We start from the raw sequence: 16,926 nt of genomic DNA on the forward strand, positions 1-16,926 counted from the left end.
AGACGCGGTACTGCGCGATCTGGTTGACCATATCAGCTATGCGGGGGAGTGGGTAGGCGTCCAGCAGGGTGTAGCGATTTATTGTCTGGCTGTAGTCGATGACCAGGCGCTGCTTCTCGCCGGTCTTAACGACCACAACCTGGGCTCGCCAGGGGCTGGTGCTGCCCTCAATAATCCCTTCCTTCAGGAGCCGCTCCACTTCGGTTTTAATGAAAACCCTGTCCCCGGCACTGTATCGCCTGCTCTTTGTGGCGATGGGCTTACAGTCGGGGGTGAGGTTAGCAAACAGTGGGGGGGGGGGGGGGTGACTCTGAGTGTGGAGAGGTTGCACCTGGTGCGCGGCGGGCAATTTGGAAGCTGCTGGCTGCGGACTGAGTGGGGGTAGGGGTCCACCGTACGCCATCGTAACACTTTTAAGGTGGCACTGAAAATCTAACCCCAGCAGGACCAGAAGTTTAAAATGATCGTACACAGTCCCGTCTACTACGAGTGTCACCACGCAGTAGCCGCCGATGTCCGCCGACTGGGACTCGGAGGCCATAGAAATCCGCTGGTGCGCAGGCAGGACTGGGAGAGAGCAACGCCGCACCGTGTCGGGGTGGATGAAGCTCTCCGTGCTCCCAGAGTCAAAAAGGCAGATTGTATCGTGACCATTTACCTTAATGTCCATTGTGGAACTGGCCAGCTGGTGCGGTCTCGCTTGGTCCAGTGTAACGGATGCCAGCGTAGGGGTCGGTGTGTCGCTGCGGGTATCAAATGAGGCGGTGTTGGGGGTCTGCTGCGTTCCGGCTGTCGTCCAAGATGGCGGCGTCCATGATCCCCATGTGGCTGGAGGCGTCCAAAATGGCTGCTGTACCGGTGGTTCGCACATGGCCGGGGAGGCCCAAGATGGCGGCCCGCATGGCCCACACGCGGCGCTGCTGGGGTTCGGGGTGGCTTTGGCCCTGCAGACGCTAGCGTAGTGTCCCTTCTTCCCGCAGCCCGAGCAGATCATAAGAACATAAGAACATAAGAAATAGGAGCAGGAGTAGGCCAATCGGCCCCTCGAGCCTGCTCCACCATTCAATAAGATCATGGCTGATCTGATCCTAACCTCAAATCTTCTATCACTCTGCATCCACCCGAACCCATGTGATCTCCCGGGAGAGGCGAAAAACCAGATAAAGACCCAATTTGGGAGAAAAAAATCTGGGAAATTCCTCTCCGACCCATCTAGGCGATCGAAATTCTTCCAGGAGATCACTCTGTCCCTATATTTTCTACAGTACTTACCTTCTGTAAAGGCGATCTCCACCCCAGCCAGGAACAGGAATAAAACCATCTCCTGAAATCTAACAGAATTAGAACACAGTAGGAGCAGAACAAGGCTACACGGCCCCTGGGCCCGCTCCACTACCCACAGGGCCATGACCATTCCGAACCCAGACTCATGTCCAATTTCCTGCCCGCTCCCCGTAACCCTTTATTCCCTTTACTTCTAGGAAACTATCTATTTCTGTTTTAAATTTATTTAATGATGTAGCTTCCACAGCTTTCTGGGGCAGCAAATTCCACAAACCTACCACCCTCTGAGTGAAGAAGTTTCTCCTCATCTCAGTTTTGAATGAGCAGCCCCTTATTTTAAGATTATGCCCCCTAGTTCTAGTTTCACCCATCATTGGGAACATCCTCACCGCATCCACCCGATCAAGCCCCTTCACAATCTTATATGTTTCAATAAGATCGCCTCTCATTCTTCTGAACTCCAATGAGTAGAGTCCCAATCTACTCAACCTCTCCTCATATGACCACCCCCTCATCCCCGGGATTAACCGAGTGAACCTTCTTTGTACTGACTCGAGAGCAAGTATGTCTTTTCTTAAGTATGGACACCAAAACTGTATGCAGTATTCCAGGTGCGGCCTCACCAATACCTTGTACAACTGCAGCAATACCTCCCTGTTTTTATATTCCAACCCCCTAGCAATAAAAGCCAACATTCCATTGGCCTTCTTGATCACTTGCTGCACCTGCATACTAACTTTTTGAGTTTCGTGCACCAGGACCCCCAGATCCCTTTGTACTACAGTACTTTCCAGTTTCTTGCCATTAAGATAATAACTTGCTCTATGATTTTTCCTGCCAAAGTGCATAACTTCACACTTTCCAGTATTGTATTCCATCTGCCAAATCTCTGCCCACTTACTTAGCCTGTCTATGTCCCTTTGCAGGTTTTTTATGTCCTCCTCACTCACTACTTTCCGTCCCATCTTTGTATCATCTGCAAACTTTGATATGTTACACTCGGTCCCCTCCTCCAAATCGTTAATATAGATTGTAAAGAGTTGGGGACCCAGCACTGACCCCTGCGGAACACCACTAGTTACTGGTTGCCAATCTGAGAACGAACCATTTATCCCAACTCTCTGCTTTCTGTTAGAGAGCCAATCCTCCACCCATGCCAGAATATTACCCCCAATCCCGTGATTTTTTATCTTGAGCAATAATCTTTTGTGTGGCACCTTGTCAAATGCCTTTTGGAAGTCTAAATACACTACGTCCACTGGTTCCCCTTTATCCACCCTGTATGTTACTTCCTCAAAAAACTCAAGCAAATTTGTTAAACATGACTTCCCCTTCATGAAACCATGCTGAGTTTGCCCTATTAAATTGTGTTTATCCAAATGTCCCGTTACTGTCTCCTTAATAATGGACTCTAACATTTTACCAACCACAGATGTTAGGCTAACAGGTCTATAGTTTCCAGCCTTCTGCCTACTACCCTTTTTAAATAATGGTGTTACATTAGCAGTTTTCCAATCTGCCGGGACCTTTGCTGAGTCCAGTGAGTTTTGGAAAATTATTACCAATGCATCCACAATCCCTACCGCTACTTCCCTCAAGACCCTGGGATGCAAACCATCAGATCGCGTTTTTCGCCGGGCAGCGCGCTCTGGGGTGTTTTGCCTGGCCACAGAAGTAGCATTTCTGGCCTTGGGGCACTGCTGTCTAGCCTTGGGACACTGCTGCGGTAGTTGGGGTGTGGCTGGGGTGGCACGGCACTATGAGGCGGTCCTACCGTGTCCCAGGCTGTCATTCCCCGCGGCGTCCACGGTGCAGAGGAGTAGGCATCCATGCCCCGGTAGGCTGCATCCAGTGATAGTGCGAGTTCAGAGGCCTTGTTGAGGTCGAGGTCACTGCTCCAACAGTCGCTGTCGGGTGTAATTGGATCTGTGGCCCGCTACAAAAGCGTCCCGGATAAGTTCCTCTGTGTACACGGCGGCCTTTACATCCTTACAACCACAGGCCCGGCCAAGCACAGACAGTGCCTGAAGGTATTCCACGGTCGATTCCCCAGGTTGTTGTTTACGACTCCCCAGAAGGTGCCTGGCGTACACTTCGTTCACTGGGCGCGTGTACTGGTCCTTGAGGAGCTTGATAGCGTCCGCGTACGAGGTCACGTCTTGGATGACCGAGTACACTCGGTGGTTCACTTTGGAGGTCAGGACATCCAGTTTGTCCTCGTCCGATTTGATTGCTGCGGAGGCGGTCAGGAATTTTTCGAAACACTTAAGCCAGTGAGTAAACTTGGTGGATGAGTCCGCCTCCCGATGATCTAAGTCCAGGCATGCTGGTGTGAGGATCTTCTCCATTATAAAAATTTTGTTAATAAAATTGATGCGCTGAGAGTTAAGAGAGTAACTAAAGGCTTTTATTAACAAAAGAATGAAGGTCTGCCTCGAGTGGTCGACCGGTCCAGAAATACAAAGGGCTGGGGAGCAGTTACCTTTATACTAGGACTTGTGGGAGGAGTCAGCCGAGGCATGTCCAGGCATGTACACAGTGGAATACAAACAGTGGTTTACCACAGACCAAAAGCTTGGTGAAAGAAAGGTGAGTTTTAAGGAGGGTTTGAGAGGGGGGGAGTGGGAGTTGGAAAGTCGGAGGGGTTTAGGGAGGGAATTCTAGAACGTGGGGGTCAAAGTGGCTAAAGCACGGCTGCCAGTGGTGGGACAAGGAAGGCTACGAGGACAGGCTGCATGGATTAGCCTTGTATTCCCTCGAGTATAAAAGATTAAGGGTTGATGTAATTGAGGTGTTGAAAATGATTAAAGGATTTGACAGGGTAGATAGAGAGAAACGATTTCCTCTGGTGGGTGGAGTCCAGAACAAGGGGGTATAACCTTAAAATTAGAGCTAGGCCGTTTTGGGGGTGATGTCAGAAAGCACTTCTTCACACAAAGGGTAGTGGAAATCTGGAACGGTCATCCACCAAAAAGCTGTTGTGGCTAGCTCAATTGAAAATTTCAAAATGGAGATTGCCAGATTTTTGTTAGGCAAGGGTATTAAGGGGCATGGAGCCAAGGCGAGTAGATGGACAGATCGGCCATGATCTAACTGAATGGCGGAACAAACTCTTAAGGGCTGAATGGCCTACTCCTGCTCTTACGGATGTCAGGCAAGAAGTCTGACAGCAGAGAGACAGAGCTGGATGTCATCATCGTACATGTGAAAGCTGATCGCATATCTGCAGATGATGTTGCCAAAGGGCACCATGTAGATGAAGTAGTTTGATTAGAGGGATTTTAAACAGGGGATCAGTGTTATTGAATTGTTCAGGCGGCATCTTTTATATCTGTAGATGTTCCAAGGCGCTTCACAGCCAAATAAGTATTTTTGAAGTGTCACTGTTATGTGGGCGTATGTGGCAGCCAATTTGTGCACAGCAAGGTCCCGCAAACAGCACAAAAAAAAAAGTTAATTTTTAGTATTTGGTTGAGAGATAAATGCTGGCCAGGACACCGGGAGAGCTCCCATGTGTCTCTCCTTCAAATAATGCCAATCAATCTTATGTCCACCTGAACAGGTAGATGGGACCTCAGTTTATTGTCTCATCCAAAAGACAGCACTTATGGCAATGCAGCACTCTTAGTACTACACTGAAATGTTTGCCTAGATTTTGTGCTCAAGTACCTGGAATACGGCTTGAACCTACAGCTTTCTGATTCAGAGACAAGAGTACCACCACTGTGCCAAGTATGGATTGCCTGATGTAGAGTGACCGCTTCCTAAAAGAAATTGCCTCTGGCTTGCATTCGTGAGGTGAAGCCTATCCTCAGAGGGGGAACAGAAGCTTGTTGGTGTAATTGTGCATTGACGGGAAGATCTTGGGCATTGAAAGTGAAAGGAGATGTTGATGTCATGAGTTTGGGACCATTTGATGCAGCATGGGTGGCAGAGATGAGTCTTGAAGATATCGTGGCAGAAATTACTGCTCAACTTGAAAGGTGTTGTCTAAAGTTAGCGAATATAAGACCAAATTTAATAAGTGCAGTGAGAGAATGAATGAACAGATAAAAAGAAAAAGACTTGTGTTTATACAGTGCCTTTCATGACCTCCGGACGCCCCAAAGCGCTTTACAGCCAATGAAGTACTTTTGAAGTGGAGTCACTGTTGTAATGTAGGAAACGCGGCAACCAATTTGTGCACAGCAAGCTCCCACAAACAGCAATGTGATAAATGACCAGATAATCTGTTTTAGTGATGTTGATTGAGGGATAAATATTGGCCAGAACACTGGGGATAACTGCCCTGCTCTTCAAAATAGTGCTGTGGGATCTTTTATGTCCACCTGAAAGAGCAGACGGGGCCTCTGTTTAACGTCTCATCCGAAAGTTGGCACCTCCAACAGTGCAGCACTCCCTCAGTACTGCACTGGAGTATCAGCCTAGCTTTTTGTGTTCAAGTCTCTAGGGTGGGACTTGAACCCACAACCTCTGAATACTAAAATGTAACTTAACCCATTCAGAGACATTTGGAATACCAATGTACAGCTTCAACTGTCACTCAGCCAATTGGATGTTTTGTCACTTTATTGTACTTTGGATGAAATGTTCAACTATGGTCTTGTCTGCCTGTTGCAGTGGTTCAGATCTTGAAGTTGATGACTCCACAGTACTGTTCAAAACAACAGGCGTTTATTTCTTCCAGTCGCTGGCCAATCATCTTCTCATCTAAACACCAAAACATGCGTTTGCTTGCACTTAATAAACTGTCTTGGGAGACATTTTGCTGATAGATTTTCACTTTTGTTAATACTGATTTAATTTTTCTACTTCTTTTGCTTCCTTAGAAGCCAACGTACTTAAATAACAACAGAAAATGTTGGAAACACTCAGCAGGTCAGGCATCATCGAGGAGAGAGAAACAGAGTCAGCATTTCGGGTCAAACCCTTTGTTCTGACTTGCTGACCTACGTTGGCTCCTGGTTAAGCAGCGCCTCGATTTCAAAATTCTCATCCTTGTTTTCAACTCCCTCCATGGCCTCGCCCCTCCCTGTCTCTGTAATCTCCTTCAGCCCCCCTCCAAGATATCTGTGCTCATCTAATTCTGCCCTCTTGAGCATCCTTGATTATAATTGCTCAACCATTGGTGGCCGTACCTTCTGTTGCCTAGGCCCTAAGCTCTGGAATTCCCTGCCTAAACCTCTCCACCTCGCTACCTCTCTTTCCTCCTTTAAGACGCTCCTTAAAACCTACCTCTTTAACCAAGTTTTTGGTCACCTGCTCGAATTTCTCCTGTGTGGCTCGGTGTCAAATTTTTTATCTTTTAATACTCCTGTGAAGCACCTTGGGATGATTTACCACACTATATAAATACAAGTTGTTAAAAGAAAGGCTTTTTAACACAATCATTGACACTTAAATATTGTAATCTACAGTAAAGTGTTGCCTGGTCTAATTAACAGTTAACTGTAGTTAAGGAGAAAACGCTTAACATAAATGCCAACTGGGGAAAACACTGGATCAATGAGGTCACCAGAAAGAATGCTGAACTTTTTTTTTAACCAGGCTAGGAAATGTTTCCGAAGGCTTATTTTTCTAAACTTCTCACTTATTTGTAATATATTACAAACAATGATTGGTCTCAGAATTGCAATGGTACTGCACCTCTAGTCAACACAACAGTGTGACAAACTGGAAACACCGAGGCACCACCTATTACATTACGCGAGGGCTCAAACGCTACCTTACTGGATCCTCAAACTAAGGAGAGAAAGTGGTTGGACAGTAGAAGCACATTTTTATTGTGTCCCATCAGAGTTGGGGTTAAATTGAAAGTTCTTGGGATAGGAAAGCTGCAAATTAGAGAATAAATTGTCTAAAATAATAAACAGAAGCTAGTGATTGAGGATGAGGCCAGATTTTATGTCGTTCAGTTATGTAAGAAAGGTCAAAACATTACTGGGGGGATAAAAGTGAGGTGAAGCATTAGCTCTTTCTAAATTGAGGGAAGCAATTTAACAAAGATGCTGAGGTATTTTGTGCAAAGCTAGGGCAGAAAGAGGCTGCAAGTTAAGAGATATCTTTGTAGTTTTATTGAAACTACTCATGTCAAATAGGTATCCTTGGATTTGAATGTATATTCAGCACACTAGAGTTACACAACTAACTGCACATCCCACCAGATCACACTGAGGAGCTTTGTGTGTACTCACCTGGGCACACGCACGGAGCTCCATTCTGCAGGCAAACTCGGGGCTTTCCTGTAACTTTAAAAAGCTTCTAGTGGCCATGTGGCCACTTTTAAAATGTGGCTTTGCATCAGCCTGTTTTATTGTGTGTGGTGCAAACTTAACAATGTGAAACAGCCTCCTAGCGGGGAAGTCGCACTTTATTGCGATTTAGTCAGATTGCAGCCTGACTTCCGAGTGATACTGCCACTTTCATGTCCAAGCCTGAAGCTGCTTTGGATTGACACGAGAGCAGTACTACAACTCACCAGTCATCTATTCAATAAAGCAGTGATTCTATAATCTAATGTAGCAAATAAAGACTCAAAATACTCATCGGGAATTGGATCAGTTCTTGATTAAGTGAACAGTAAGATTGGTTTGGGGAGGAACTGATCGGAGTGGCTTTTTTCTCATTCCTGCATTGTTATGTACATCAACTGCTTGATGCTACTCCATAATTTGAGAATCATTTTTAAAATAAAAATGAACTGATTTACTTTGGAGCCTGTGACAATCAATGCACAGCCTTCCTGTCTCCTTCCTTTTCAGTTCCCATGAGAACCTGCAGAGCATTTATGTGAAGTCCTGTTTTTGTAGTTCTATCTTATTTAGAGAAAATGGTTTGTGTTTGTAGCTTTTTTTTCTGCATCTTCCAGGAGTTCTCGTATTACTTTGGAAACAGCGACCAATAGAGTTGAGTGGGTTTGTGTTTTCTCCCTGGTATAGAGGTGCCAACTCTGGTTGCGTGTATACCTAGGGGTTTCATCTCATGACCTCCTGTCTCCAACCGCCCCGCCCATTCAAACCGACTCTCTTCCCCCATCTCCAATATTTTTTTATAACTAATCAAGAAAGTCTTCACAGAAAATGGAAAAAAAACGCACTTTTGTTAATGCCCTGATGATTTTTCCCCCCGGGTTGCTGGCGGCAGTGACCAGGAGGTTAATCTCTAATTCCTGGAGACTCCGGGACAATCCTGGAGGGTTGGCGACCCTACTCTGGTGTCACCTTGCTGTGATACAGCTCACAACTTAGCAATTGAGGTGATTTCAGTTATTTGCACAATGAATAATACTGAAGTGAAATTGATTTAAAAAAAAAAAAAAAAAAAAAATCAATAATTCATGAAACTATTATAGCAGGTCCTAGTGACTAAAAACATGAGCTTCAAGTTTCTCTTAAGGTTAATGGATGTTTATTGATCGCTAAGGGCCATGCACAAAGTAGCTTTGGTGTTTCATAACTAGCTTAATCGTGAGCAATAAGAAATCACTCAAAACTCTTCATTTGTCCCAAACTGAAAATGCAAATACAATTGTGAAACTCTTTAAGTAACAACGTAAAGAAGACGAGCAAGTAATCTTCCCAGGAACTTGAGCTGTCTTGCAGCAGTTTCAAATGGTGTTCTCACAGGAGATTATCTGTCTTCCCCAAGCGAAAGGACAAATTGAAACTTTTGACTATATTATGAGGGGCGATCTTACAGAAACTCACAGGAAAAGTCATGTGTTTTGCGAAGAGGACGGGGGGAGGTGGTGGGGGCAAGAATTGAGTGTTTAAATTGGCTCGGGCTGGTGGGTATAGGGAGTAGCTCAAGGTCTGGACTGAGGCTGGGTCACAAGTTGAAGCACACTGCAGCCACCTGTGGGAACATCTTCAGGAAAAGACCAGCGGAGAGGGATGTGAGAAATGTGGATTTAAATCAGTAAATGTTCTAAAGAGAGTTATCCCTCAACTTGATTTGGTAAAAAAGGGACATTTACAGAAGGAAATAACGTTATTGTTAATCATTATTCTTGAAATAAATCCTGCTGTTGAGTTTAAATGGTTAAAACTAATGATGATGCTATCACAGGTGAGATGATAACTCAATATTTCTACTGGTATTATGGTAGTTTAGAACAAAGTATCTCCCAAATGGTATACTCCAACAGATTGTTTTGCACAACTTTGTCTACAGTGATGCATCACATATTACAAAGCTTATCTAAAACAGACCCAATAAAAGAAAGACTTGCATTTATATAGCGCCTTTCGCGACCACCGGACATCTCAAAGCGCTTTACAGCCAATGAAGTACTATTTGAAGTATAGTCACTGTTGTAATGTGGGACACGCGGCAGCCAATTTGTGCACAGCAAGCTCCCACAAACAGCAATGTGAAAATAAGCAGATAATCTGTTTTTGTTATGTTGATTCAGGGAGAAATATTGGCTAGGACTCTGTCAAATAGTGTCAAAATTGAGGAGAATTTGTTTAATTGCGTCTTATAAATTAGTATGCTTAAGCAGTAACTTATGTATACTTTCTGTAACACATATGGATAATGTGTAGGCTGCTTCTGGTGTAGGATTTTCTGTAAAGTTTTCCTCTACAGTCTAATGTCCACCATGATCTTTTGCAGTAGAGGCGGTGAAGGCTAAGCAGTTAACACTTCTCTTACACTGTGTGAGGATTCAAAAGAAAATTGAACGTTTTGTGCAAGTTTTTTAGTGTCTGCTTGGTAGCATTTTCGCATCTGAGTCCGAAGGTTGGAGGTACAAGCTGTACTACAGAAGTTGAGCATCTCATCTAGGAAGGCACGTGACTGTAGTACTAAGAAGCCGCTGCATTGTTGAAGGTGCCACCTTTCAGAAGAGACATTAAACTAAGTCTGCCAATTGAAGTGGGCATAAAAGAGCCCACAATACTATTTGAAGTGGATGGAGTTCTCCCAGTAATCTAGCTAACATTGCTTCTACAGTCAATCCCTACAAAAACAGGTTATGGTTAGTCATTTGCCGTGGTTTTGCTTTGCACTAAAAAATGGCTGCTTCTTTTGTGCACTTAATGAGGACCACACTGAGCAGGCTCGAGGGGCTGAATGGCCTACTCCTGCTCCTATTTCTTATGTTCTCAATGTAAAGTAATCCATTTGGTTGTGATAAGATGCTATCTAAACTGTAGGGTTTGGTTTGTGGGGACGTGTGAAGTTATCCACTTTGTTGGAAAAACAAAAAAAGCAGCATATTTTTTTGAATGGTGAGAGACTGGGAAATGTTTGCACTCTGAGGGACCTGGGTGTCCTTGTACATGAATCGCATAAAGTTAACATGCAGGTACAGCAAGCAATTAGGAAAGCAAATGGTATGTTGGCCTTTATTACAAAGGGATTAGAGTATAAGAGTAAAGAAGTCTTACTACAGTTATACAGGGCATTGGTGAGGCCACACCTGGCATACTGCGTACAGTTCTGGTCTCCTTACCTAAGGAAAGACATACTTGCCTTAGAGGGAGTGCAGTGAAGGTTCACTAGACTGGTTCCTGGGTTGAGGGGATTTCCATATGAGAGATTGAGTAGACTAGGCCTATATTCTTTGGAGTTTAGAAGAATGAGAGGTGATCTAATTGAAACATATAAAATTCTTAAGGGGCTTGACAGGTTTAATGCTGTGAAAATGTTTCCCCTGGCTGAGGAATCTAGAACACGAGATCAGTCACAGAATAAGCGGCAGGCCATTTAGGACTGAGATGAGCAGAAATTTCTTCACTCAAAAGGTTGTGAATCTTTGGAATTCTCTACCCCAGAGAGCTGTGGTTGCTCGGTCATTGAGTATATTCAAGACAGAGGTCGGTAAATTTTTGGGAACGAAGGAAATTAAGGGATATGGGTATAGTGCGGGAAGGTGGAGTTGAGGTAGGCGATCAGCCATGATCTTGTTAAATGGCGGAGCAGGCTCGAAGGGCCAAATGGCCAACTCCAGCTCCTAGTTCTTAAGTTATGTTCTTATGTTTGGAGTGCATTTAATTCTTCGTCCTTATTTTCTTTCCAGTATATGGAGAAAGAAGAAGCTGTAAATATCCTGCAGTTTTGGCTGGCTGCAGACAACTTCCAAGCTCAACTTGCTGCTAAAAACGGGCAGTACGATGGTCAAGAAGCACAGAATGATGCCATGATCTTGTATGACAAGTAAGTCTAAAAAAAATAAGAGTCAAATTTGGTGTGTAGGCCACGACAGATTGAGCATTGTATTTCATAGTGCAGCTTTGTGGAAGTGAATGCCAGCGGTGCATTATATCTCGAGGTCCCTAGGCTAAAGCAATAACATCAAAGATAATGTTAAGAGACTACGGGGTATGCATGAAACATGTGGCTTCTAATTCAGTAAGAGGAAACCAAGTGCTAATGCCATTGTGCCATGCTGTTAGCAGAGAAAAAAAATCTTTCGGTGATCAGGATGGGTGTTTCTGTTCAAGTTTTTATTATCCCTTTTTACCTTCATGTCTCATGACAAGCCATGAGCATGTTGAAAGCCAGTTTTTTTTTTGCTGCTCTTGAGCTGGCCATCGCATTTGTCGCTAAGCTTTCTGTTGCCATTTTGGCAGCAACGCAACTTCACTTGAGCAAATGCTCCTCAGCACCTCTATCCTACAGTCCTTTTGTAACATTTGTATGGTTGAATGTTGTACTGGGTGGTTCTACAAAGCTATGTTACCGTGGAAATGCAAGACAGACCTGTAGTACCACTTGTTTAAACGCTGTGCTTCTGTTTATAGGTACTTTTCTTTGCAAGCTACACACCCTTTAGGATTTGATGATTTTGTCCGATTAGAAATAGAGTCAAATATCTGCAGAGAAGGAGGACCACTCCCTGACTGTTTCACCACTCCATTAAGGCAAGCCTGGACAACAATGGAAAAAGTGAGTTAACTTTGTTTAACTCTTCCAACATTTACTGATTTTAAATCCACATTGAATGATAATCGACTTTATTCCTGTTATTTAAAGTGGATGTTAGACCCACTTTGGACTTTTTGGCACCCATTTTGAAAATATTTTCTGGGGGAAAACCGTGGACATAAACATGGATTCTGTTGGTACTGTGTGCATGCTTTTAACTTTTATTCTGTTTTCTTTGTTAAATATATAACTTGCGTTTATATGATGCATGCAGTTTCACAACTTTGGCTCAGTTAGCAACAGAGCTCCTTGCACTTTAATCTACTTGTGCAGGTACAATTGGTATCTGAGCTGTTCAGCACACCAGAGTTTGTCTGCGGTTGAGCACCTAACAACCTAGAAGCACAAAAATAAAACAATTATTATCACAACCTAAAGAACTTAACAATGGTGAGATAGATTGGGGTAAAGCACTAATGTGATTTGCCAATTGTCTTACTTGTAGAACAGAGGAAACCTGTAAAACATCTTTTACTGTGCTTGAAAACCATCAATATTGATCAATGTCAAGATTATTTTCTTCATCCTATTTATAAAAATAGCCTGTCTTTTTTTTATACCTTTTCAGGTTTACTTACCTGGTTTCTTGTCTAGTAATTTGTACTACAAATACTTGAATGATCTCATCCATTCAGTGCGAAATGATGAATTTACAGGAGCCTATACTCCCTTTCCTGGACAAGGACCAAATAGCCCTCATGAACATGATTCCAGCACAGGCAGCTCTGATGGTAGTGTGGCACAGGTATGGAAAAGCTTTGTCTTAAGAACATTTTAATATATATCCGATTTTGTAGCTCAGTTGGTGAAACACCGGATAGTCCATACTTTAGAAGGACAAGGGCAGCAGGCACATGGGAACACCGCCACCTCCAAGGTCCCCTCCAAGTTGCACACCGTCCTGACTTGGAAATATATCGCCGTTCCTTCATCGCCGCTGGGTCAAAATCCTGGAACCGCCTCCCTAACGGCACTGTGGGAGTACCCTCACCACACGGACTGCAGCAGGCGGCTCATCACCACCTTCTCGAGGGCAATTAGGGATGGTCTTGCCAGCGACACCCACATCCCGAGAATGAACAAAAAAAAGTGTACTGGAGTGAAGGGCCCACCATATTCTGTTACTTGCAGCGTATTAAAAAAATGACCAACTTGACATCTTAAAATAAAAAAAACTTTTATTTACATAGCTTCTTATCATGCTTTCAGAATATCCCAATGTGCCCCATATTCAATAAATTACTCTTGAAATGTACTGAATGTTATGTAGCCAAATGCGGCAGCCAATTTGTTCACAAGGTCTCATGAACAGCAAATGAGATGAATGACCAGTTAGTCTATATTGTTGGTGTTGGTTGAAGGAGGAATCAGTGGGTATGTCGTGAACAGCACAAAGCTGCTCTAGAATTCAGCAAAGTGAGTATTAATAACTGTTGTTCACAAGTTAGATTAACGATTTAGACTTTGGAATCAAAAACACAATTTCTGAATTTGCAAATGACACCAAATTGGGGGGGATAGTCGAGACTGAGGAGGACTGCAACAAATTACAGGAGGACATTCATTACAGAATGGCCATATAATTAGCAGATGAGTTTCAGCACAGATAAACATGAGGTATTACATTTTGGTAGGGAGGTCACATATTACTTGGAGGGTGCGAGTCTAGGTGGGGTAGAGGAACAAAGGGATCTCGGAGTACAAATACACAAATCACTAACAGTTGCCATTTAAAAAAAAAAAAAAAGCAAATCAAGCACTAGGGTTTATTTCTAGAGGGATAGAATTGAAAAGTAGTGAAGTTATGCTAAACTTGTATTGAACCTTGATTAGACCACACTTGGAGTACTGCGTACAATTCTGGTCGCCATATTATAAAAAGGATATAGAGGGACTGGAGAGGGTGCAGAGAAGATTTACAAGGATGACACTAGAAATGCGAGGGTATACCTATCAGGAAAGGATTGAACAGGCTGGGTCTCTTTTCTCTTGAAAAGGGAAGGCTGAGGGGTGACCTAATAGAGGTTTTTAAAATCATGAAAGGTTTTGATAGAGTGGATACAGAGAGTGTTTGTCCATTTGTGGGGCAGAGCATAACTAGAGGCCATCAATATAAGATAGTCACCAAGAAATCAAATAAGGAATTCAGAAGAAACTTCTTTACCCAGAGAGTGGTGAGAATGTGGAACTCGCTGCCACAGGGCGTGGTTGAAGCGAATAGTATAGATGCATTTAAGGGGAGGCTAGACAAGACTGTGAAGGGAATAGAGGGTTACGCTGATAGTTAGATGAGGAAAGACAGGAGGAGGCTCAAGTGGAGCCGAATGGCCTGTTTCTGTGCCGTAGATCCTATGTAAAAAATACGCAATGCCCACTGGAAGAGGCAATAGGATAGGTCCAAGAACTGAAATGTCATTGAGGAAATCGTTTGAGGTTGAGGCTTGGGCTTACTGCCTGGACGATCTGGAGGAATTCTGCACTGACCCAATGATTACATAGTATTTACAGCACAGAAACAGGCCATTCACCCCAACAGGTCCATGCCGGAGTTTATGCTCCACACGAGCCTAGGATGGATGGACAGGTGCAAAACACAAACCATTCTTTGTGATTTGGCTGGATATTGGTCAAATAGCATTTACACCTTGCATGCAGTTTTACCTTCCTTGTACAATCTCTTGTGTAATATTTAATTTCCCCTTGAACCACCTTGACCAGGGCAAATGTCAAGCAGTATAATTTTGTTTTCGTGTCAACATTGCTCTCTTTTTTTTTAAAATAGCACAGCGTCAGAAAGGCCACGGTAAAAATCCTGAAAAACTTTGATGAAGCAATAGTGGTTGACGCTGCGAGCCTAGAACCGGAATCTTTATATCACAGGACCTTTGCGGGGTGAGTCACGGCAACTGCTGGAAATAATTGAGGCTGAGCAGTTTATGATCTGCCATCTTGTCACTGAATACTTGCTAATGTCAAAATGGGACATGACAGAAAAACTGTTAGGTACTGTATAACATTAATCCGGGCCAGAGTAGTCTCCTGGACTAGTTTCAATCACTTGAGGGGTTGGAGAGGAATTTTCCAGATTTTATTTCCCTAATTGGCCTATTTTTTTCGCACTTCCCAGGAGATTACATGGTGCCGGATGAGTGCGGGAGTGTGTGTATTGTGGTACAGAAGACATCACATTTTGTGGGACAGGCTGGATGGACCAGTAGGTCTTTTCCTGTCTGTCATTTTTCATATCTGCGTAACAGCTGACCAGCGAAGATACGGGAGAAAAAAACGCTTACAAAACCTACAGGCCATTTTTTAAATCGCTAAAACTTTTAACTATGCGACGTCAAGGCTGACTGAACAGTCTGTTGTTTAAAAAAAAAGTTTTTAATTTGAAAAAATAATTTTTAACTCATTTGTCCTCCAATTACTCAGACTGTTTCAGAACCTGCAAGGTTAGTCCGCTCAAGTTTCTGTTGGACTACAGTAACTCGTGCTTCAACTTGAAACCACAATTTCGAAAGCTTTTGGAAAAAGCGGATCTTATTACTGGAAATTGCGAACAGTAAGGTTCCTGGGATTCATTCAGACGCACCTTAGTTCTGATGCATTAACTGGAGATGGCTTTAAATGTAAACAAACACTTGGATCTGGATGTAGTCCAATAGCTTTCATACCTACATAACCATCAGCAGTTTCATCAATTTTATCCATCCTTTATATTGTTCTGAACATTTATTAACTTGGGTCACATTTAACTTTCCCATCAGCCATACCAAAGATCATGGGCTGGATGTTGTCACTGGGGACGTGATGGAGGCGGGACTCCCACTTTTTGGGTTTAGTCCCGCCTCCATCGATTTGTGGCCAACCCACGCGATTTTCCCTTGATTGACCTTGTTGAGCCCGCCCAACGGGCTCAGCAGGACAATTAAGGGACACCCGGTAACAGGTGATGTAAGGGATTGACATTTCATCTGTCAAGAGCTTTTGACAGATGAAATATTAGCGTTTGACAGCTCTGTGAAGCTGTCAAACACTGACAATCTGACTTCTAACTTGAGTCCTTCTCCACAGACTCAGTTAGAAATCTCTCCAGAACAGAAAGCAGAATGCTGCAACTTTTGACAACTCGTGGCCATTCTGCTTTCTGTGCCGGTGAGATGACGGACTCCCGAGACCTGAAGGAAGGAAGCCTGCATTAGTAAGTGAATGTAAGTAAAACTTATTTAAACACTTTACACACACCAAACACACTTACCTCTGCACTCATGCACCCATCACTCACCTGCACACCAGACATCTCGAACCCTCCAAGCCCTTTAGCCCGACGGTCCGCCTCGGTAACTTGGCGTGGTTTGGAGCCGTCGGGCAGCCCACACTTCAGGGCTAAAAATAGGGATTAGGCCAAAAACTGCCCGTTAACTACCTGTTAACAGGCAGTTAATTGGCACTAATCCCCTTCCCGCCTCAGGGAGGTGGCTCCCAGCACAGGTCGAGTACTCGCCCCCTGGGAAACGGGCATGGGGGCGGGAAGGGTTCGTGCCCCCCCCCCCCCCCCCCCCCCGATTCTGCAATTTCCCCGCCTCCAAACCAACCTCCACGGGGCTTGGAAATTCGAACCCCATGTGTTTCTCCTGTGTATTCAGTCCTTCAGTTTGCACTTAGACTGACTCATTATCTTACAGGGTCTCCCAGTTCCAGTAGAGAGCC

General features: G+C 44.0%; 1 protein-coding gene across 8 annotated transcripts in view; it reads left to right on the top strand.

The window, feature by feature from the left end:
* The window catches only part of akap10 (A kinase (PRKA) anchor protein 10), an 85,020-nt gene that overhangs the window by 59,630 nt on the left and 8,464 nt on the right, over positions 1 to 16,926 (top strand). For all 8 annotated transcript variants that reach the window (XM_085964863.1, XM_085964865.1, XM_085964864.1 and 5 more), the window contains 4 exons: positions 11,309 to 11,445; positions 12,033 to 12,177; positions 12,785 to 12,961; positions 14,999 to 15,108. In XM_085964863.1, the coding sequence (XP_085820989.1) occupies positions 11,309 to 11,445; positions 12,033 to 12,177; positions 12,785 to 12,961; positions 14,999 to 15,108 (569 nt within the window). The remainder of the gene's footprint in view (positions 1 to 11,308; positions 11,446 to 12,032; positions 12,178 to 12,784; positions 12,962 to 14,998; positions 15,109 to 16,926) is intronic.

Source organism: Somniosus microcephalus, chromosome 22, assembly GCF_052327205.1.
Source record: "Somniosus microcephalus isolate GS21.2 chromosome 22, FLI_Smic_1.0, whole genome shotgun sequence".
NCBI lineage: Eukaryota > Metazoa > Chordata > Chondrichthyes > Squaliformes > Somniosidae > Somniosus > Somniosus microcephalus.